This window comes from Callithrix jacchus, chromosome 8 (genome assembly GCF_049354715.1).
Source record: "Callithrix jacchus isolate 240 chromosome 8, calJac240_pri, whole genome shotgun sequence".
Classification (NCBI taxonomy): domain Eukaryota; kingdom Metazoa; phylum Chordata; class Mammalia; order Primates; family Cebidae; genus Callithrix; species Callithrix jacchus.
The window spans coordinates 98,289,514-98,313,389 of record NC_133509.1 but is presented as its reverse complement, the minus strand read 5'-3'; the positions used below and the strand labels follow the sequence as shown (position 1 = coordinate 98,313,389).

The window sequence follows — 23,876 nt, the reverse complement described above, 5'->3', positions numbered from 1 at the left end:
GCACTGGCCCACTTGCTGTTTCTCTCTGCCTAGGAAGCTCTTATTCCACGTAATCCATTCCCCTGCCTCCCTCATTTTGTCCTGGTCTCAGCATAAATGTAACCTCATGGGGAAGCTTTCCCTTAATGATTGAATTGAAATGGGCCTTTCCTGCCTCATTTTTCTTGCCTTACCCTATGCTATTTTTTGTAACACTCGTCACTTTTTATTATTATAATTAGTTTTTGGGCTGTATGTCCACCTATCTCTTTCTGTCCTGTCCTCCATGAAGAAAGGGACTTCATGACTGTTCTTTGCTGAATTCGGTATGTTCTAGGCCTGTCATGTCATAACCTTTCCAGAATTGTTTTGTGTTTGGTTTTGTTTTAGTTTGGGTTTTGCTATTGAGTGAGAGTCTCACTCTGTCACTCAGGCTGGAGTGCAGTGGCACAATCACAGCTCAGCTTGCAGCCTCAACCTCCCTGGGCTCAGGTGCTTCTCCTTCCTGAGCCTCCCAAGTAGTTGAGACTAAGTAAGGTGCACGACACTGCACCCTGTACATTTAACTCTAATGTACAAAAATTAGCTAGATTTTGTAGAGTTGGAGTTTAGCCATGTTGCCCAAGGTGGATGGTGGTCTCAAACGATCCACCCATCTCAGCCTCCCAAAGTGCTAGCCAAGAATTGTTTTCGAATTTTTTTTATTTTTCAAGATGGTTTCACCATGATAGGCTGGTCTAGAACTTCTCACCTCAGGTGATCCACCCACCTTGGCCTCCCAAAGTGCTAGGATTACAGGTGTCAGCCACCACGCCTGGCCTTTTTTTTTTTTTTTTTAAAAGACAGAATCTTGCTCTGTGCAGAGTAGCACCATCTCAGCTCACTGCAACCTTTGCCTCCCAGGTTCAAGCCATTCTCCTGCCTCAGCCTCCTGAGTAGCTGGGAGTACAGGCATTGCCACCACACCTGGCTAATATTTGTATTTTCAGTAGAGATAGAGTTTTGCCATGTTGGCCAGGCCGGTGTTAAACTCCTGTCCTCATCGTCTGCCTGCCTTGGCCTGGCAAAGTGCTGGGATTACAGACATGAGCCACTAGGCCTGGCAATTTTTGAAGTAGGGTAATTCTTTATTTTTATTTTTTAGAGATGGGGTTTCTCTATTGGTCAGACTGGTCTTGAACTCCCGACCTCAGGTGATCCACCCACCTCAGCCTCCCAAAGCGCTGGGATTACAGGTGTGAGCTACTGTGCCCGGCCAGAGTAGGGTAATTCTTCAGAACTTTTGAGCAGATTTAATGTTGTTAGAGCTTATCAGTTTCTAACTAAAATGTATACAATATTTAAGTAGCTGTCTCTTAGATAATGTTAACATCATTGTATAACAGGATATGGTTCTTTTTGTTTTTCCTCATTTTTTTTTGCCGTTATTAAAGATAGCATTTGCTTAATTCTTAAAAGCATCTTTTCAGAATTAGAAAAGGAAGTAATAGTAAACATGTAGTACCAATTCAAGAATTGGATTATTCCAAATTGCTTTTAACTGTTCCAAATTAAGACATCTGGTGACTAGGATAATTTGGTTTCTCTGTTTGGTTAACCAGCTGGTTGTTCTGGAAAGGAAAAATGCAGTTAATTGTTCTTGTTGAAAGATTCTGGGCATTTGTGGAATTACTGTAAAGGGTGACATTTGGATGCAAGATTTACATGCAAAACTGGACATCTCAGGATGTTATTGAGGAAAATGTTTTTGTTTTTAAAAAGATGCTTTGAATGTTATATCTGGAACCTGCAGCATAATCTCACACTGCATGAGAAAACATGTGTCATTTCCTCCCAGCCCTCCCCCTTTGCCTTGGTAACAGATTCCTGTACTTTAAAAATTGTGCTTTTCCTGAGAATTTTATACATGGGATGCCATATGTTGCTGCAACCACTATCTTGTACATTTACGTGAATAAGAATACCATATTCAGACTAGCTAAGCAGGATTAATTTACAGAGACATTGTCTTAGTCATTAATGAATGTGAAATTTAGAATTATGTTAGAGTTGTAACAGATGTCAGTTTAGCATACCTTCCACTAAATATTCAGCAGTTCTTCCTTATTTAAAACAAATGGTTCTTTGGCAAATTGTCTTAGAGCTAATTCTATGTTAGTTTAAAACATACATATACATTTCTCTAAATTATAAATGTTTTCTGGAACAATTCTCCTGAAAGTAAACCAACGTATGCTTTTTATGCCAAGGTATTGTTGTTACCTCTAGGACATACTAGTAATGCATATTTGTGATTGTTCCTATTTTACTCTTCCCTGCTTCTCTGAAATGTTAATAACCAGATTCTTAAGTTTCCTTTGTGCAGTTTTGCTTCAGATAAACTGGCATTAGATATGCATAATATAGCTAGAAGTGGTGACATGTGCCTGTGGTCCCAGCTACTTGGGAGGCTGAGGTAGGTGGAAGAATTGCTTGAGCCAAGGAGGTCAAGGCTGTGGTCAAGGCTGCACTTCCAGCCTGGGCCACAGAGTGAGATAAAAAAAAAAAAAAAAAAAGGAAAAAAGAAGAAAGAAGCAAAGAAAGAAAAGGATATGCCTGATACATATTAAGCTACTTTAATGTCTAGTATAAAGCTTCTGTGACTGCCTTTATACTAAAAAGTATAAAGCTTTTTAGACTTTTCAGGTTTGCCACTGGCCTTGTCACTTTAGACATTAGCAACTACTGCTTCCAGGTGCTCTAATACTCCTCCTTTAAAAGATTAATATGCAGCTTTGCACAGTGGCAGTATCATAGCCAGTGAGGTTTATCCAAGGCGCGATTATTGCTAATTGAAAACTTTTCCCAATACCCCGCCATGATGACTTGAAATATAGTCGGCATTGGCAATTTTTGGCAGTCCCTATGGGGACTGAATTATTATTATTATTATTTTTTTAAGATGGGGTTTCACCCTGAGGGACAGGCTGGTATTGAACTCCTGATCTCAGGTGATCCACCCACCTCGGCCTCCCAAAGTGCTAGGATTACAGGCATGAGCCACCGCGCCCAGCAAATTATTAAAAAAAAAAAAAAAAAGATTAATTAATTTTTTAATCTTAAAAAAATAAAGATTAAGCCAGGCACAGGGGTTCAAGCCTGTAATCCCAGCACTTTGGGAGGCTGAGGCAGGCGGATCACTTGAAGTCAGGAATTTGAGGCCAGCCTGGCCAACTTGGTGAAACCCTGTCTCTACTAAAAATACAAAAATTAGCCGGGCGTGGTGGCTGGCACCTGTAATCTCAGCTACTTGGGAGGCTGAGGCAGGAGAATCACTTGAACCTGGGAGGTGGAGGTTGCAGAGAGTAGACATCATGCCATTGCATTCCAGCCCCGGTGACAGAGTGAGACTCCATCTCAAAACAAAACAAAAGATTAATATGCTACATGCTTATATAGAGACAGTATAGTATAGGAATTAATAACATGGGCTCTGGAATAAGAATGCTTGAATTCAGAAATCAGCTTTACTGCATGTTAGCTGTGATTTTCTAATCAGTAAAATGGATATAATAGTACTTTTGGGATTGTTATGAAGGTTGTCATCATCAGTAAAAGTTTCAGTAATGGCCGGGTGCGGTGGCTCACGCCTAATCCCAGCACTTTGGGAGGCCGAGGTGGTGGATCACGAGGTCAAGAGATCAAGACCATCCTGGTCAACAAGGTGAAACCCTGTTTCTACTGAAAATACAAAAATTAGCTGGGCATGGTGGTGCGCGCCTGTAGTCCCAGCTACTCGGGAGGCTGAGGCAGGAGAATTGCTTGAATCCAGGAGGCGGAGGTTGCGGTGAGCCAAGATCGTGCCATTGCACTCCAATCTGGGTAACAGTGAAACTCCATCTCAAAAAAAAAAAAAAAAAGTTTCAGTAATATATTGGACACAATGGCTCATGCCTATAATCCCAGCGCTTTGGTAGGCCAAGGCAGGAGGATTGCTTGTATACAGAAGTTCGAGACTAGCTGGGTCAACATAGTAAGACCCTGTCTGTATTTAAAAAAAAAAAAATTTAAAAATGTTAGCAGTATAAAAAAAGAGCTAGAATCCACAAGAAACAAATAGAATGAAAGAAATGACTGAAATTTAGGTATTTTAACACAAGAGATTCTGGCTCTTAAAAATTCACTTTAAGTTTTTTAAAAAGATGACTAACATTAAGAGGTTGGAGTAATTGTGTTTGGAGTTTTTTGTTTTTTTTCCTTCACTTGTCCCTCTGAGAAGTTGTAGGATGCCACCCCTTTAAGCAGATTTGGAGTTCTAAAACTATGTTTCAGATGTGTTCATCGCCGATTGACTGATGCAGTCAAATGTCGGTTTTCCTGCTCAACAGATAGCTTTTCATCTGGTAATTGGTAGGCTGAGACTCGTTTGATTTTATGGCTCTACCATCCTGTAGGACCAAGGAGTCCTCTCCATCCAGCCAGCAGTTGGGCGAAGAGAAGGTGGAGAAGACCCATGCATTATCTCTGAATCCTAACCTAACTGTGGCAAGCATCGATTCCACTGGCAAATACTACTCACCCACTGAGGCTGAGACAGTCCTTGCTGGGGACTTGGAATCTTTTTATCTGACATCCCATTGAATGTCCAATACCAAATCTCATTCCAACAAGTTCCAGGTATATCGCACTCTTATGGGCTGCTTCTCATTTCCCAAACTGAGCATGGAGATGTTAAACAATAGCCCTACCAACTCTTCACGCCTTTGCTGAGGTCCTGCAGTGTAAGTAGGAGTACTTAATACTTTCGAGAGTACTTTTGTGAGATATTTTTTTGAGGTTGCCTACCAACTCAGTTTGGTTCTTTCCAAATTTGGGAGTATTCCTGAGAATTCTTGAAATGTGGCTGTGCGCAGTGGCTCATGCCTTTAATCCCAGCACTTTGGGAGGCCAAGCCAGATGGATCACCAGAGGTCAGGAAGGAGTTCAAGACCAGTGTGGCCAACACGGCGAAACCTCGTATCTACAAAAAGTGCAAAACTAGCCGGACATGGTGATGCACGCCTGTAATCCCAGCTGCTCAGGAGGCTGACAGAGGAGAATCACTTGAACCCGGGAGGCAGAGGTTGCAGTGAGTGGAGAATGCACTGCTGCACTCCAGCCTGGGCAACAGAGGGAGATTCTGTCTCAAAAACAAAACAAAGCAAAAAAAAACTTGGAATTTTATTTTTACTTTTCCTTAGTACTGCTTTGGGGAAAGGGATTTTGGCATATCGAAGGAGATTCTGTTGGCTCTGCTATTTAATTTCCAGTTTATTATGCAGCTAGATTAGGGAGGTGACTAGGGTAGAGATTGTTGGTGGTAGTCCTTATTGGCCTGCTAGAGCTATCTCATGTCTAGTTGAGTTTGACTGAAGGGCTTTTCAGCATTGGGACATTCCTAGTGTGTTAGTACCTGAAATCTTTTTCTGTCTGGAACTACGAACATCCATGATGGGTTTAAATTTTTTTGTTTTGGTATGTTAGGTTTACAGAAAAGATGCAGAAATAGTACAGAGTTCCGGTATACCCTTTACCCAGACTCCCTAATGTTAAGATAACCATGAACATTTGTCAAAACTAAGAAATTAACATGGGATAATACTATTAACATGACAGACTTTATTTGAATTTCACCAGGTCTTCCATGAATGTCCTTTTACTAGTCCAGGATTGAATCAAGGATACCACATTGCATTTTGTTATCACATGGTCTTGGTCTCCCCCAATCTGTGATGATCTCTGGGTCTTTCTATGTTTTTCATGATCTTAAGCCCTTTTTTTTTTTTGAGACAGAGTCTCACTCCGTCACCAGGTGCCAGGCTGGAGTGCAGTGGCGCGACCTCTGCTCACTGCAACCTCCGCCTCCTGGGTCTAAGCGAGTCTCATGCCTCAGCCTCCCGAGTATCTGGGACTGCGAGTGTGTGCCACTACTCCCGGGTAATTTTTATATTTTTAGTAGAGATGGGGTTTTACCATGTTGGCCAGGTTCATCTCAAACTCCTGGCCTCAAGTGACCTGCCTGCCTTGGCCTCCCAAAGTGGTAGGATTGCAGGCATGAGCCATCGTGCCTGGCCTGATACTGAAACTTTTGAAGAGTACTAGCCAGGTATTTGTAGAACATTCCTCAAACTGGGTTAGTCTGAGGTTTTCTCATGATTATACTGGGGTTTTTTATTTGGGGAAGAATACCACAGAGGTGAATGAAATGCCTTTTTTCTTACATCATGATAGGAACATGACATTGGTGATGATGTTACCCTTGATCAGTTGGCCACAGTGATGTCATCTGAACTTCCTCACAATGAGGTTACTATCTTTTACCCTTTCCATACTCTATTCTTTGGATTCAAGTAACTAAGTTCAGCCTACACTCAAGGGGAGGAGAATTAAGCTCTACTTTCTAGAGGGGGTATATCTACCTATATTACTTGAGTTCTGTAAGGAAGATTTGTTCCTTCTCCCTCATTATTTACTGATTCATTTTTATCAGTATGGACTCATGAATATTTCTTTTATTACTTGGATTGTTATCCAAGAGTTTTTTTTTTAAGACGGAGTCAGTCTGTCGGCCAGGCTGGAGTGCAGTGTTGTGACCTTGGCTCACTATAACCTTCACCTCCCGGGTTCCAGTGATTCTCTTGCCTCAGCCTTCCAAGTAGCTGCGATTACAGGCATGAGCCACTGCCCTCAGCTGAGTATCGTTATTTTGTTGTTGAGGTTGTTTTAGATTGGCCAGTGGAGTTCTTGGCTTCTGCATATTTTTGTTTTTCCTTTTAAACTCTTCTTTCTCCAAGGAGCTTAAGGGCATTTTTAGTAGCTTAAATCCTAAACCATTCTGATTGGTGTCTAACTGAAAGATAAGAATCTTGGGGGAGTTCACTGAGAACTTTGGGAGGTGAAACTCAGTTATCTCTTCAAACACATTGAAATTCATATGTTTTTGTTTTGAGACAGTTTGTCTCAGGCTGGAGTGGAGTGGTGAGATCTTGGCTCACTGTAACCTCTGCCTCCCAGATATAAGCACTTCTGCCTCAGCCTCCCATGTAGCTGGGATAATAGGTGGGTGCCACCACACCTGGCTAATTTTTGTATTTTTAGTAGAGACAGGGTTCCACCATGCTGGCAAGGATGGTCTTGAACTCTGACCTCAGGTGATCTGCCTACCTCAGCCTCCCAAAGTGCTGGGATTACAGGCATGAGCCACCATGCCCAGCCCATATGCTCTTTAGAGGTGTATTTTTCATTATAAAATGAAAAAAATCCAGGAAAGCACTAGCTCAGTTTGGTGTGGCTATAGTTTATTCAGCTTTGAGAGTTATTTAATACTTGTTTTCATGAAGTGTTGCTTTAAAAATTTTTTTTTGAGATGGAGTCTCTCTCACTCTGTCACCCAGGCTAGAGTGCAGTGGCATGATCTTGGCTCACTGCAGCCTCTGCCTCCTGGGTTCAAGCGATTGTCCTGCCTCAGCCTCCTGAGTAGCTGGGACAACAGGTACATGCCACCATGCCCAGCTAATTTTTTGTATTTTTACTAGAAATGGGTTCACTAGGCCAGGATGGTCTTGATCTCTTGACCTTGTGATCCTTCTAGTTCAGCCTCCCAAAGTGCTGGGAATACAGGCTGAGCCCACCACGCCTGGCCACATTGTTTTTTTTAGATAGTTAACATAAAAATAACTAGGCCGTTCGCTGCGGCTTATGCCTGTAATCCTAGCATGTTGGGATGCTGAGGTGGGCAGATCACGAGGTCAGGAGTTTGAGACCAGGCTTGCTGATATGGCGACACATTGTCTCTACTAAAAATACAAAAATTAGCTGGGTGTGGTGGCGCACACTTGTAGTCCCAGCTACTCAGGAGGCTGAGGCAGAAGAATCACTTGAGCCCGCGAGGTTGGCAGTGAGCCAAGATTGTGCCACTGTACTCCAGCCTAGATGACCGAGAGAGACTCTGTTTCAAAAAATAAAAAATAAACTCTAAGTTTTTGAACAGCTATAAGAATATAGCTTTTGGCCAGGGGCGGTGGCTCACGCCTGTAATCCCAGCAGTTTGGGAGGCTGAGGCGGGTAGATCACTTGAGGTCAGGAGTTCGAAACCCACCTGTCCAACATGGCAAAACCCTGTCTCTACTAAAAATACACAATTAGCCAGGCATGGTGGTGCATGCCTGTAATCCTAGCTACTTTGGAGGCTGAGGCAGGAGAATCGCTTGAACCTGGGAGGCGGAGGTTGTAGTGAGCCAAGATTGTGCCACTGCACTCCAGCCTGGGCAACAAGAGCAAAACTCCATCTCAAAAAAAAGAAAAAGAATCATAGATTTTAAAATGTGGAATGAATTTAAATGACTAAATCAAATAAAATGAAAATTAGAAAGGAAGTTAATATTTGTTGCTTATTTTCTTTATGCCAAGAATTGTGCTTTCTGCATACTTGTGTTTTGTGTTCTTATCACCTCTCTCCTGGTGCCTGTCTTTCTATATTGTAATTGTTTTCTTGTCTGTCTCCCAACTTCTTAAAGGTGGCAGGCATGGTTTTCATACAAATTGCCAGCATAGGGGTTTTGCTTCTTAAACATGTGAGAGAGAAAAAGAGAGAGACAGAGAGAGTGAGTGTGTGTGTGTGTGTGTGTGTGTGTGTTGTGCCACATTGGCTGCTTTTTGTCAGGATACTTCACTGCAGTATTTATATTGTACTCCAAATTGACAATCTCTGGAAATATTAATATTTAGAAGAAACTAGTAACATTGCCTCCTGGGACAGGAAAAGGACTTGAGGACAGAAATGTTCTAAGATAATAGTTTGGGGACCTTTTTAATTTTGAACCATGTGACTATGTTAGATATTTAAAAATATAAATACGTTATTAAAATATACAGAAACTTACCGACGGATTTTTTTTTTTTTTTTTTTTTTTGAGATGGAGTTTTGCTGTTGTTACCCAGACTGGAGAGCATGGCATGATCTCGGCTCACTGCAACCTCTGCCTTCTGGGTTCAAGCAATTCTCCTGCCTCAGCCTCCTGAGTAGCTGGGACTACAGGTGCGCACCACCATGCCCAGCTAATTTTTGTATTTTTTTTTAGTAGAGATGGGGTTTCACCTTGTTGACCAGGATGGTCTGGATCTCTTGACCTCGTGATCCACCCACTTTGGCCCCCCAAAGTGCTGGGATTATAGGTGTGAGCCACCGCACCCGGCCAGATTTTTTTTTTTAGATAGAAAGGGACTTGCTCTGTTGTCCAGGCTAGAGTGCAGAGGCATGATCATAGCTCACTGTAACCTTGAATTTCTGGGCTCAAGTGCTCCTACAGGCAGGTGTCATCATACCTGGCTAATTTTTTAAGTGTTTAGAGCGAGGAGTCTTGCTATGTTGCCCAGGCTTGCCTTGAACTGGCTGCAAGTAATCCTCCTGCATTAGTCTCTCAGCTGGGATCACAGGCGTGAGTCACCATGCCCAGCCAGATGGAATTCTATATTAAGTTTAAAGAATATTGTAGCAGGCCAGACATGGTGGCTCACTCCTGTAATCCCAGCACTTTTTTTTTTTTGAGACAGAATCTCACTCTGTCACCCAGGTTGGAGTGCATTGGCATTATCTCAGCTCACTTCAACCTCTGCCTCCCCTGTTCAAGTGATTCTTGTGCCTCATCCTCCCAAGTAGCTGAGATGACAGACGTGCACCACCATGCCCAGCTAATTTTTGTATTTTTGGTAAAGATGGGGTTTCACCATGTTGGCCAGGCTGGTCTGAAACTCCCAATCACCTGTGGTGATTACAGGTGTGAGCTACCATACTCACCCTTGTAATCCAAGCACTTTGGGAGGCCAAGGCGCACAGGTTACCTGAGGTTGGGATTTTGAGACCAGCCTGGCCATCATGGTGAAACCCCATTGCCACTAAAAATACAAAAAAATTAGCCGGGCATGGTGGTGGGCACTGGTAGTCCCAGCTACTTAGGAGGCTGAGGTGGGAGAATTGCTTGAAACCAGGAGGCAGAGGTTGCAGTGAGCCATGGTTGTGCCACTGTACTGAAGTCTGGGTGACAGGGCGAGACTTCATCTCAAAAAATAAAGTAAAATAAATTAGATCATTTCACCAGTTTGTTTTCTTATTTTGTTGATGTGTTTAGAATCAGGGATCCTACCGTAATTACTGAGCGTAGATAGATTTTTATAAAGTCTTCCGAGAGTTCCTCTGTGTATCTCATTTTTCCTTTTTATTTTTGAACAAAAAAAGGGAGCAAGAGAGAACAAAAGATCAAAGTACCCCTCCCTTTTATCTTTTTGAGAGAGTTTCGCTCTGTTGCTTCTGCTGGAGTGCAGTGGCATAATCTCAACTCACTGTAACCTTTACCTCCCAGGTTCTAGTGATCCTCGTGCCTCAGCCTCCTCAATAGTACAGGAGTGCGTCACCACACTTGCATAATTTTTCTGTTTTTCATAGAGATGGGATTTTACCGTGTTGGCTAGGCTGATCTCAAACTCCGGACCTCAAGTGAACCGCCACCTCGGCCTCCCACTGTTAAACAGAATTATAGGCATGAGTCACTGTGCCCAATCCAAAGTTATCCTTTTTAATGTGAATGAATGAAGACCAGGTGCAGTGGCTTACACCTGTAATCCCAGCACTTTGGGAGGCCAAGTTGGATCACTTGAACCTGGGAGTTCAAGAGCAGCCTGGGCAACATAATGAGACCTAGTCTCCAGGAAAAAAATTTAAAAGTTGGCCAGGTATGATGGTGTGTGCCTGTAGTCCCAGCTGCTTGGAAGGCTAAGGCAAGAGGATCACTTGAGCCTGGAAGGTTGAGGCTGCAGTGAGCTGTGATTGTACCACTGCCTTCCAGTGAGGGCAACAGGACGAGATTCTGTCTCCAAATAAATTAATTAGTTAATTAATATGAATGAGGCCGGGCGTGGTAGCTTACACCTGTAATCCAGTACTTTCGGAGGCTGAGGCAGGCAGACTATGAAGTCAGGAGATAAAGACCATCCTGGCATGGTGAAACCCCATCTCTACTGAAAATACAAAAAATTAGCCAGGTGTGGTGGCATGTAGTTCCAGCTACTCAGGAGGCTCAGGCTGGAGAATCACTTGAACCTGGGAGGTGGAGGTTGCAGTGAGGCAAGATTGTGCTACTGCACTCTAGCCTGGGCAACAGAGCAAGACTCTGTCTCAAAATAATAATATAATAATGTGAATGAAATTTGACTCTATATATATATATATATGTAATTTTTTCTTGCTAGCCCATGCTCCAGGTAGAGAAATTTGACTTTTTTTTTTTAACGGAGTCTTACTCTGTTGCACAGGCTGGAGTGCGGTGGCACCATGTTGGCTCACTGCAACCTCTGTCTCCTGGGTTCAAGCAATTCTCTTGCCTCAGCCTCTGGAGTAGCTGGGATTATAGGTGCTCCACCACTATGCCGAGTTAATTTTTTAATATTTATAGTAGAGACAAGATTTCATTATGTTGGCCAGGCTAGTCTCAAACCCCTGACCTCAGGTGATCTGCCCGCCTCAGCCTCCTGAAGTGCTAGGATTACAGGCCTGCGCCACCTCGCCTGGTTCTAGAAATTTGACTTAAAAACAAAATGTTTCTTAAATCTTTATAGGGGCCTCTTACATTAGGTCAGTACTTGGTGATATACCCAAGACTTTTTGATTATGTCTAATTGCTTAGGGTGGTTCTGGCTACATTTACAAAAATTCTGCTGCAAACTGACTTAAATAATCAGAAAATGTTGAAGCTCATAGATATGGTGCAAAAGCATGTTCGTTAGTTGGCTTGGGTCCACTTTAGTGTTTTCACATCTGGACACTTTTAGTTGGTAGGAGAATGCATGCCCAGGTTGCCCAAGATGTAAGGTTTCTGAACTGGTAAAGGGGAAGGATTACTGTGATTGGTTGGGCTAGTCAGGATCTGCCCCTGCAGCTGGGATCAGTCTGGAAATCATATTGATGCCACATGCAGGAGTTGGGGGAAGGGGTGGGAAGGGGGAATTTGAAGAGTTCCATCATTTTGTTCATTTGCGGTTTCTTAATTGCCCTTCAGTAAAGTATATATAACTGACTTTTCCAACCCTGGTAACTTTTGGGGAATATAATTGTGCTGGATAATGGGCATATGGGCATTTCTTTTACTATTCTCTATTCCATGCAAATTCCTTAATAAGTTTTAAAGAGAAAGAAAAGTAGATCACAAGAAAAATTAAAAGTAAGGGATGATTGCTTATTGTAACCCTTTTCTGGGTTGTTACGTGTTTTTACAATTACACACGGCTTCCTTTTTTGATACGTAGAATTAGCATGTAATTCCTCCTCTAAACCCTAATAGGCATATTCCTGAATTAAAGTTGACAGCAATACTTTGGTACTTACATAGAAGATCAATAGCTTAACATTGGAATGAACACAGATTCACAGGTTTTGAAGTTGCAACTTGAATTTCAAACCAGACACCTCCAATATGTTTGCTTAGTAGCTATGAGAACATGGGTAAATTAGGCTCTCTGAGCTTCAATTTCCTTTGTAAAATAGTGATAATAATACCTGCCTCATAGGGTTAAATGATTAGGATTTAAAAACTGGATAGAAGTTTTGAGCACATAGCCTAGCATTTGTTGAACTCCAATTATGATTACAGTCTCACATTGCTTAACAGTGAGAAATGGGTCATTAGGCATTCTCATCCTGTGAACATCATAGAGTGTACTGTACTCACCCAACCTAGATGGTATAGCCCACTACACACCTGGGTACAGTATGACCTCCACTACAAACCTGTACAGCGTTTTACTCTACCGAATGCTGTAAGCAGTTGTAACACAATGGTAAATACTTACATGTATAAACATAAAAAAGGCATAGTAAAATTATGGTATAAATGATAACAGATGGCATACCTGTAGAGAGCACTTACTATGATATTAACTTTTTCTGCTTTTGTAATAATACTTAGCTTAAAACACAAACACATTGTACAGCTGTACAAAAATATTTTCTTCATATATCCTTATTCCATAAGCCTGTTTCTACTTTAATTAGTATTTTATTATTTATTTTACTTTTAAAACTCTTTTGTTAAAAATTAAGAGGCTGACGGCAGTGGCTTATGCCTGTAGTCTTACCATTTTGGGAGGCTGCGGCAGGAAGATTGCCTGAGCTCAGAAGTTTGAGACCAGCTTGGTCAAAGTAGTGAGAACTTGTTTCTACCAAAAATATAAAAATTAGCTGGGTGTGGTGGCTTGAGCCTGGGAGGTTGAGGCTGTAGTGACCCATGATGGCACTACTGTGCTGGGTGATGAAACAAGACCCTGCCTCAAAAAAAAAAAAAAAAAATTAAGACAAACACACACATTAGCCTAGGCACACATAGGGTTCGTGTCATCAGTTTTGTGGTCTTCTACTCCATGTCTTGCCCCACTGGAAGGTTTTTAGGAGCAGTAACACACATGGAGTTGTCATCTTCTATGAGAACAGTGCCTTCTGAAATCCCTTTGATGAACTTGCCTGAGGCTGTTTTATAGTTAACTTCCTCTTAATAAGTAGAAAAAGTACACTCTAAGGATTAAAAGTATAGTTGGCCAGGCACAGTGAGCCTGTAATCCCAGCACTTTGGGAGGCCAAGGCGGGCAGATCATGAGGTCAGGAGTTTGAGACCAGCCTGGCCAATATAGTGAAACCCTGTCTCTACTAAAAAGTAGCCAGGCATGGTGGCACGTGCCTGTAGTCCCAGCTGAGGCAAGAGAATCGCAGGAGGAGTAGGTTGCAGGGAGCCGAGATATGCCACTACACTCCAGCCTGGACGACAGTGAGACTCCGTCTCAAAAAAAGTATAGTCTTGCCAGGCGCAGTGACTCACGCCTGTAATCCCAGCACTTTGGGAGGCTGGGGTGGGTGGATCACCTGAGGTCAGGAGTTTAAGAGCAGCCTAGGCAACAGAACAAGACTGTCTCAAAAAAAAAAAAAAGGTAGCCAGACGCAGTGGCTCACGCCTGTAATCCCAGCACTTTGGGAGGCTGAGGTGGGCAATCACTTGAGGTCAGGAGTTTGAGACCAGCCTGGCCAACATGGTGAAACCCTGACTCTTAAAAAAAAAAAAAAAAGTATGTTATTAGTCTTTTGAACCAGTAACATAAACCAGTAGCATAGTCCTTTATTGTCTTTATGAAGTGTTACATACTTTACATAATTGTATGTGCTATACTTTTATATGACTGGCAGTGCAGTAGGTTTGTTTACACCAGCATCACCACAGACACATGAGTAATGCATTGTACCATGAATTTGCAGGGGCCAGAATTATATGATGGAAATTTCCCAGCTCCATTACGTATATCCACATACATGTTTTGAGACAGGGTCTTGCTCTGTCACCGAGGCTGGAGTGCAGTGGTGCAATCACAGTTCCCTGTAGCCTCAGCCTCCCGGGCTAAAGCAATCCCTTGCCTCAGCCTCCTTAGTAGATAGGACTACAGGTATGCATCACCGTGCCTGGCTAATATTTGTATTTTTTTGTGTAGAGACAGGGTTTCCTAATGTTGCTCAGGCTAGTTTCAAACTCCTAGGCTAAAGTGATCTGCCCGCCTCTGCCTCCCTAAGTGCTGGGATTACACTCATGATTTACCGCACCTGGCCTGCATTGTAATCCATTTTTTCCGAGACAGAGTTTCGCTCTTGTTGCCCAGGCTGGAATGCAACGAATGGTGCAATAATCTCGGCTCACTGCAATCTCTGCTGCCCGTGTTCAAGCAATTCTCCTGCCTCAGCCTCCCGAGTAGCTGGGATTACAGATGTCTGCCACCACGCCCAGCTAATTTTTTGTAGTTTTAGTAGAGATGGGGGTTTTACCATGTTGGCCAGGCTGGTCTCGAACTCTAGACCTCAGGTGATCCACCTGCCTCGGCCTCCCAAAGTGCTGGGATTACAGGCGTGAGCCACCACAACCTGCCTATAAACTTAACTATCATAAATGTGGTCTGTTTTTTACGAAAGCATCCTTACATGGTTGAATCAATTATGCATTTATGTATTCAGCAATCACTTACTAACAAATAAGAGTCAGGTAATAAGTTCACCAGTAAAACAGGACTTCTCAAAAATTATATTGAGTGAAAAGAGCAAATCGCAAGAGAGATACATATAAAAAATGTGCCATTATCTAAATTCTTAATGATTGGAGTGAAGTTTTACTTGTGTCTGTAATGTTCCATTTTGTTAAACTGTGGCAGATACAGTAAAAAAAGTATTTGTTAAGTATGGGTGGGACCCATTTGGGTGTCTGTTATACTTTTTCTACACCTTTGTACATTTGAAGTACTTCATAATTAAACATTTTAAATTTTGTCTGTTTTTTTTTTTTTTTTTTTTTTTTTTGAGAACAGGGTATTGCCCTGTTGTCCTGGCTAGAGTGCAGTGGCATTTTCTTGGCTCATTGCAACCTCCACCTCCCAAGCTCAAGCAATCCTCCCGAGTAGCTGGAACTACAGGTGCGCACTACCACGCCTGACTCATTTTTGCTTTTTTTTTTTTTTGGTAGAGATCGGCTTTAGCTTTGTTGCCCAGGTTGGTCTTGAACTCCTGGGCTCAAGCGATCTACCTGCCCTGGCCTCCCAATGTGCTGGAATTACAGGAATGAGCCACCGCACCTGGCCAACATTTTTAATTTTTAAATTAATGAAACAGGATAAGGATATGATAGGGAATGATGGGCTATTTCAAGTTGATTGGTAGGGGAGAGTCTCTCTGGGCAGGTGACATATGCTGAGACATGAATAACAGGGAGGAGTCACTCATGCAAAAATGCAGGGAAAGAATACTCCAGGCGAACAGCTGTTGCTGCAGTCCTGAGGCATGAGCAAGCCTGTTCAAGGTAAGGCCATTTTCATCTGGTGGGAAAACCACAGAACCGTTGTACTATGCTAGTTACCTCAGCAGCTGTGGAGGTAACTGCCCCAGCATTACTGGAAAATGGTCATTGCATGTCTGAACAGTTAAGTTGAAGGAAGTGCACTGTTTTTAGAGCTACCTGTTGCTTCCACGGAGTTACTCACGCAGGGCTTACAGACTGATGAGGTCCTATAAAAAGGCTACAGAAGCTGGCTTGAAAGGTCTTAATGGCCAAGTCCAGACACTTTGAGTTTCAAAAAGCAACAGAGCAATAGATTATGATACACAGTTTTGAAGAATCATGGTTTCTTGGTCATACTCAGAGAAACAGAGAAGGAAAAAAGCTCTTGTTTATAGAAGAATGCCAGCTAAGGTAGAAAGAATGATAGAATTAGAAAATCACTCTTTTTCAGATTCCAGTATAATCATTGATTTAGGCAAGGACAATCAATAGATGCTGAACTCTTTGGATGAAAGTAATTGGTGAATAGGATATTGAAAAAATTCCACGTCCTGAAAAAACAGAAGGTTGGAGAGATGATATTATGCTGAAGTATTTAGGAATGGAGTGATATTTTGTCTCCAGCTAACTCTCATCAAAGTGTTCATTTTTAAAAAGCATTGGGGTGTGTGTGTGTGTAGACAGAAAGCAAATGTGGAAAGAAGGTAGCAGTTAGTGAACCTAGGAGGTGAATGGCTGTGTGTGTGTACACTGGACTATCTTTTCAGCTTTTTTTGTGTGTGCACTTTTAAATGTTGAAAATGAATGAGCTGCCGGGCATGGTGGCTCACATCTGTAATCCCAGCACTTTGGGAGGCCCGGGTAGGTGGATCATGAGGTCAGGAGTTCAAGACCAGCCTGACCAACATGCTGAAACCCTGTCTTTACTAAAAATACAAAAATTACCTGGGCATGTTGGTGCGTACTTGTAATCCCAGCTACTCAGGAAGCTGAGGCAAGAGAATTGCTTGAACCCTGGAGGAGGAGGTTGCAGTGACCTGAGATCATGCCGCTGCACTCCAGCCTGGGCGACAGAGCAAAACTCTGTCTCAAAAAAAAAAAAATGAAAAGAAAATTAATGAGCTCTGATGCCATCTCCAAAGGAAAATATAAATAAAATAACTATTGCAAATTAAAAGTTGGGGGAATGCTTATTTCTGTTTTAAACCCAAATCCAACTTATTAATATTTTTTGCTGTTTGATGTAATTGTGCTATTTGGAGCTCTCTGATACATTCAGATTCTCCCTCATATGATATTAGCATACCAGTGTGGTGACATTTATATATATATATATCTCGCTATCTTGCCCAGGCTGGAGTGCAGTGGCTATTCACAGGTGCGATCCCACTACCAAGATCAGCATGGGAGTTTTGACCTGGACATTGGTAATTTTTATATGACATCTTTTTTTTTTTGAGATGGAGTTTTGCTATTGTTGCCCAGGCTGGAGTGCAATGGTGTGATCTCAGCCATTGCACTCCTACCTCAGCCTCCCGAGTTTCTCAGTGTATAGGCATGCACCACCATGCCTGACTAATTTTGTATTTTTAGTCGAGATGGGGTTTCTCCATGTTGGTCAGGCTGGTGTCTAACTCCCAACCTCAGGTTATCTGTCCACCTCTGTCTACCAAAGTGCTGGTATTATGGGTGTGAGCCACCGTGCCCAGCCATCTTTTTTGTTGCTCAGGCTGGAGTGCAGTGGCATGACCTTGGCTTAATGCAACCTCTGCATCCAGCTGTTCTCCTGCCTCAGCCTCACAAGTAGCTGGGATTACAGGCGTGCACCACAACTCCCAGCTAATTTTTGCATTTTTAGTAGAGATGGCATTGTACCATGTTGGCCAGGCTGGTCTCGGACTCCTGTGAGCCGCCACACCCAGCCTATTACATCTATTGAGTATGTACTCTGATATACCAGGCATTGTGCAGAGCACATGCCATACATTAGTTAATCCTCCTAACAGTTCTTGAGTTAGTACTCATTTCTCCTTTTAAAGGTGAAAAGACAGATGCTTAAGAAGATACCACTAAAGCAACAAAAAACATTTCATCTTAAGAATGAAAATGAACTTATCAGGCTAGAAAGAATATTCATTGATGAAAAAGCACTATAGAAGAATTTATTATAATGTTAATAGGCATGCATGTTTTTCTGGCCTTGAACTTGCCCTCCATACAGCCCACCCTGGAGAGGCAATCTAGTATGGTAGTTTAGAGCATGGTCCCTGAAGGCTGAAGCCAGAATGCCGGGGTTCAAATCCCAGTTCTACCATTGCAAGCTGCTACTGCCTTAGAAGCACGTCTCTGCAATTCTATACTGGGAACCTCTGTTGTATTCATTTCCTATTGCTGCTATAACAAATTACTACAACCTTAGTTGTTTGAAATAATGCAGTTTTATTATCTTACAGTTCTGGAGGTCTGAAGTCCAAAATGGATATCACTGGGCTGAAATTAAGATGTCAACAGGGCTACATTTTCATTTGGAGGCTTAGAGGAAAATGTTTTCTTGCTTCTTAGTTTCTAGAGGCCATCCTGGTTCCTTGGTTTGTGGCCTCTGTCTTCAAAACCAGCAACATTGTATCTCTCCGTGCCTTTCTTCTATAGGAACATCTTCTCTGACTCTTCTGCCTCCCTCTTTCACTTTTAAAGACACTTGTTATTATCTTGGTCCAGGGTGATAACATAATCTAGGATAATCTCCCTATTTTAAGGTTAGTCTTAAATTAGGCTGATTAGCAACCTTAATACTATATGCAACCTCAATTTTCCTCTGTAACCTAACATAGTCACAGATTCCAGGGATTAAGGCATGAATATTTTTAGGAAGCCATTTTTTTTTTTTTTTTTTTTTTGGCCTACATATCTATGTTTAAATTCTAAAGTTGTGTAAGGCAGCTGGGGCCAGGAGACGATTATTCCAAAGTGGAGATCCTTATCATTGCTGAGGATGACTTGAGTAGAGCTAATAATTGGATTTGAGCTAAAAGGAACAACTGGGTGGTGTATGTACATGTTTTTAATTCTCTCACTAGCATAAAATATATATAGTAAATTCAGCATTTTTTTTTTCTTTTTTGAGACAGGGTCTCACTTTATTCCCCAGGCTGGAGTACAGCAGCATGATCATGGATCACTGTAGTCTCAACTTTCTGGTCTCAAGCAATCCTCCTACCTCTGCCATCTGAGCAGCTAGGACTACAGACATAGGCCACCATGCCCAGTTAATTTATTTTTTTGTAGAGACGGGAATCTCTCATGCTGCTCAGTCTGATCTCTAACTCCTGGCCTCATGGAATCCTCCTACGTCAGCCTCCCAAAGTGTTGAGATTACAGATGTGAGCAATTACTCCTCGCAGTAAATTCAGTATTAGAAGAGTGATTGAATTAGAAGGCAACTGAGTTTTGATTACATCACAGTAAGGGAATGATTAGTGTATTAGAATACATTTCTATTGTTCGACTCATGCAGGCCCTCAGGAAGATGTTTCTGATTTAATTGCAATGTTAGGGGAGCTTCAAGTTAAATGTTTTTGTATATCTCCATTATTAAGCATTAATTTTTAAATTACTGTTTTTTTTTTTTTTTAACAGAGTTTTACTACCCTTGGATGCTACTATTGATATGGAAAAGATTGAGGAACAGTTTGCTAATCTACACATTGTTAAATGTTCTTCAGGAACCAAAGAGCCCACTTACCTTCTTGGTATAGACACATCGAAGACTGTGCAAGCAGGAAAGGAAAACCTGGTTGCTGTTTTATGTTCTAATGGGTCAATCCGAATATATGATAAAGAAAGGTTAAATGTACTACGAGAATTTAGTGGACATCCTGGACTTCTTAATGGAGTCAAATTTGCAAATTCCTGTGACAGTATATATTCAGCATGTACTGATGGCACTGTAAAATGTTGGGATGCTCGAGTAGCCAGAGAAAAACCTGTTCAGCTCTTCAAGGGTTACCCTTCCAATATTTTTATCAGTTTTGATATTAATTGTAATGATTATATTATTTGTGCTGGTACAGAAAAAGTTGATGATGATGCATTGTTGGTGTTTTGGGATGCAAGGATGAATTCTCAGGATTTATCTACAACTAAAGACCCACTTGGTGCATATTCAGAGACACATAGTGATGATGTCACTCAAGTACGTTTCCATCCCAGCAATTCCAACATGGTAGTCTCAGGTTCATCCGATGGCCTGGTAAATGTATTTGATATTAATGTTGATAATGAAGAGGATGCACTGGTTACAACGTGTAACTCAGTTTCATCAGTAAGCTGTATTGGTTGGTCTGGGAAAGATTATAAACAGATATACTGCATGACACACGATGAAGGATTTTATTGGTGGGATCTTAATCATCTGGATACTGATGAACCATTTACACGTTTGAACATTCAGGATGTGAGAGAAGTAGTTAACATGAAAGAAGATACTTTGGACTATTTGATTGGTGGCCTGTATCATGAAAAGACAGATACATTGCATGTTATTGGAGGAACAAACAAAGGAAGGATTCACTTGATGAACTGTACCATGTCAGGACTGACCCATGTGACTAGCCTTCAGGGAGGGCATGCTGCTACAGTCCGTGCTTTCTGTTGGAATGTGCAAGATGATTCTTTGTTGACTGGAGGAGAAGATGCACAGTTGTTACTTTGGAAACCTGGAGCTGTAGAGAAGACCTTTATAAGGAAAGAGAGCATGAAAATAGCATCCTCTGTGCACCAACGAGTACGAGTTCATAGTAATGATTCTTATAAAAGAAGGAAAAAGCAGTGATAATCCACTGGCACTTGGTGTGGTAGGTTTTATAGTTTCAAGTAATCTTTCTTGTTTACTATCTATGGTAGACATGTTTAAAGCTTCAAGCCAGTTAGCAAACAATCCTGGAAAAATATGGTGAGAATGGTTTAATTCAGGTCTTCACATATTCTAGAAAATTTTAAAGCCTCTAAGTATAAAACCAGTGAGTTGAAAGTAAAATTTCTCATTTAAAAAACTCATCTGTTATGGTAGTAAATCTTGGGTTTAAAGAAATAGCTCTGATAAGGACTTTTTAGACGGAAGTACCTGTTAAAATTTAATGAAACAAATGGTTGGCTGCACGTTTTAAGCCCAGCTTTTTACATTTTAAATGGTCTTTATTGTGTATAAAGCCAGATCAGACTGTATTCTTCATTCGAGGAGCATCTATATGTTTAATATACCTAATATATTTCATTGGAGTATTTAAATGTAAGTATTTTAATGAGTAAATATAATCAAACTTTTTTAGAAATAAAATGATAGGCATCTAAAATGAGAAAAATATGTTTAGTAAATATTTGCTTCTTTAATATTAGTAAGTAGTAATCAGGTGTTTTGCTAACTGAAAGGATATTATCTTGCTAAATTGAGACTCAAAGTGAAATAAAAAAATGAAAATATTTATAATAGGACTTGACTTGGAGAAATTCCTATTCTTCCTGTTTTCCAAACCATAAATCTGAGGATAACCTGGACTTCTCTCCTCCCTCTTCTCCTAACCAGTTTTTCACCACGTCCTGTGCCACTTCACCTCCTAACATCTGTCAGCTATCCTTTTGCCTTTACCTCACTGCTTTGACCTTAGAGAAGATGTTCATTATTTCTCATCTGGACTACAAACTCGATCTCTAGTCTGCTTCAGTTCATGCTTCTTGCTCCTTGTAGGCTAAACATCAAAAACAGATCTGGTTGGGGTGGGGAAGTGAGAGGGGAAGAAACAAAAACATCTAATGATGCTTCATAGTGCTTAAAATCTTCAGCATGGCCGGGCGCGGTGGCTCATGCCTGTAATCCCAGCACTTTGGGAGGCCGAGGCGGGTGGATCACGAGGTCAAGATATCGAGACCATCCTGGTCAACATGGTGAAACCCCGTCTCTACTAAAAATACAAAAAATTAGCTGGGCATGGTGGCGCGTGCCTGTAATCCCAGCTACTCGGGAGGTTGAGGCAGGAGAATTGCCTGAACCCAGGAGGCGGAGGTTGCGGTGAGCCAAGATCGCACCATTGCACTCCAGCCTGGGTAACAAGAGTGAAACTCTGTCTCAAAAAAAAAAAAAAAAAAAAGAAACCCTCCTGCACCGCTGATGAAGGAGGAAATGGATGCACCTATTCTGGAGAGCAAGAACATAACGTGTTTGCTCTTATGTACCCTCTGACCTAGCAAGTGCACTGCTTGGTTTAATATCCCAGAGAGATTTTCATAAAGGTCCATTATTGGGAATTATTTTTGATATCAAGGAGCTGGAGACAACCTAGATATCTACCCATGGAGATAGGTAAAGTGGTGGATGTACACAATGAAGTCACAAGAGTTACAAACCACAGACTAGATGTACACGCAACTATCTAGCTCAATCAAAAAATAGTGCCCAATGAAAGCACAACTAACAATTCACTTTATGCAAGAACTCCTAACAATTTTATTTATTAATACTGTACAGCGGTTACCTCGCATAGGGGAGAAAGGAATGTGAGTGGGTATAGAAATAAAAGGGAGGGGACAGGCTCGGTGGCTCCCACACCTGTAATCCCAGCACTTTGGGAAGCTGAGATGGGTGGATCATGAGGTCAAGAGTTCAAAACTAGCCTGGCCAACATGGTGAAACCCGTCTCTACTAAGAATACAAAAATTAGCTGGGCATGGTGGTGTGAGCCTGTAGTCCCAGCTACTCGGGAGGCTGAGGCAGGAGGATCACTTTAACCCAGAAGGCAGAGGTTGCAGTGAGCCGATCATGCCACTGCACTCCAAGCCTGGGCGACAGAGGAAGACCCTGTCTCAAAAAAAAAAAAAAAAAGAAAAGGGAGGGAGTCATGCAAATCATTTGAGGTTGGGAGTTTGAGACCAGCCTGGCAAACATGATGAAACCCCATCTTTACTAAAAATATAAAAATTAGTTGGGCGTGGTAATGCATACCTGTAGTCCCAGCTACTCGAGAGGTTGAGGCAGGAGAATTGCTTGAATCTGGGAGATGGAGGTTGCAGTGAACTGAGATGGCACCACTGCACACCAGCCTGGGCAACAGAGCGAGACTCCATTTCAACAACAACAAAAAAAAAAGGAGAGAGAGCAGAAGGCTGAAAGTCACTTTCAATGGATATCGGAGTGTCTAGGAGCTAGTAATAGGCACAGAGAAAACATACAAATATGGCCAGGTTCAGTGGCTCACTTATGTAATCCTAGCGCTTTGGGAGGCTGAAGTAGAAGGATCATTTGAGTTCAGGAGTTCAAGACCAGCCTGGGCAATATAGTGAGACCCCCTTTCTTTCCTTTTGTTTTTGAGACGGAGTCTAACCCTGTCATCCAGGCTGGAGTACGATGGTGCAGTCTCAGCTCACTGCAACCTCTGCCTCCAGGGTTCAAACAATTCTCCTGCTGAAGCCTCCCGAGTAGCTGGGATTAGAGGTGCCTGCTACCACACCCCACTATTTTTTGTATTTGTGGTAGAGATGGGGTTTCACCATGTTGGCCAGGATGGTCTTGATATCTTAACCTTGTGATCTGCCCACCTCGGCCTTCCAAAGTGTTGGGATTACGGATGTGAGCCACTGTGCCCAGCCGTGAGATCTATTTCTACATAAAATTTAAAAATTCCAGGCTGGGCGTGGTGGCTCATGCCCATAATCCCAGCACTTTGGGAGGCCGAGATGGGCAGATCACAAGGTCAAGAGATCGAGACCATCCTGGTCAACATGGTGAAACCCCCGTCTCTACTAAAAATGTAAAAACTAGCTGGGCATGGTGTCGTGTGCCTGTAGTCCCAGCTACTCGGGAGGCTGAGGCAGAAGAATCGCTTGAACCCAGGAGGCAGAGATTGCAGGGAGCTGAGATCACACCACTCCACTCCAGACTCTGCATCAAAACAACAACAACAACAAAATTACCTCATATAAATTCAGAAGTGGGGCATTTCCACAATTGCTTGTGAGCAAGAATCCAAATTCTTACCTTTT

At 42.0% G+C, this 23,876-nt stretch overlaps 1 protein-coding gene and 1 non-coding gene across 13 annotated transcripts in view; both read left to right on the top strand.

Moving 5' to 3' along the window:
* WDR89 (WD repeat domain 89) overlaps positions 1–23,876 on the top strand; it is a 56,065-nt gene that overhangs the window by 22,269 nt on the left and 9,920 nt on the right. For 8 of the 12 annotated variants that reach the window (XM_078335086.1, XM_035260691.2, XM_035260689.2 and 5 more), the window contains one exon: positions 19,482–21,332. In XM_078335086.1, coding sequence (XP_078191212.1) covers positions 19,513–20,676 — 1,164 coding nt within the window. In that variant the 5' untranslated portion in view covers positions 19,482–19,512 and the 3' untranslated portion in view covers positions 20,677–21,332. Of the gene's footprint in view, positions 1–19,481; positions 21,333–23,876 lie in introns of those variants that run through there. The other 4 variants (XM_017977150.4, XM_078335091.1, XM_078335089.1 and 1 more) reach the window with 1 other exon arrangement.
* LOC118145193 (U4 spliceosomal RNA) lies at positions 2,750–2,890 on the top strand. Its single transcript, XR_004730325.1, has one exon. It is a non-coding gene; the product is annotated as a U4 spliceosomal RNA (small nuclear RNA).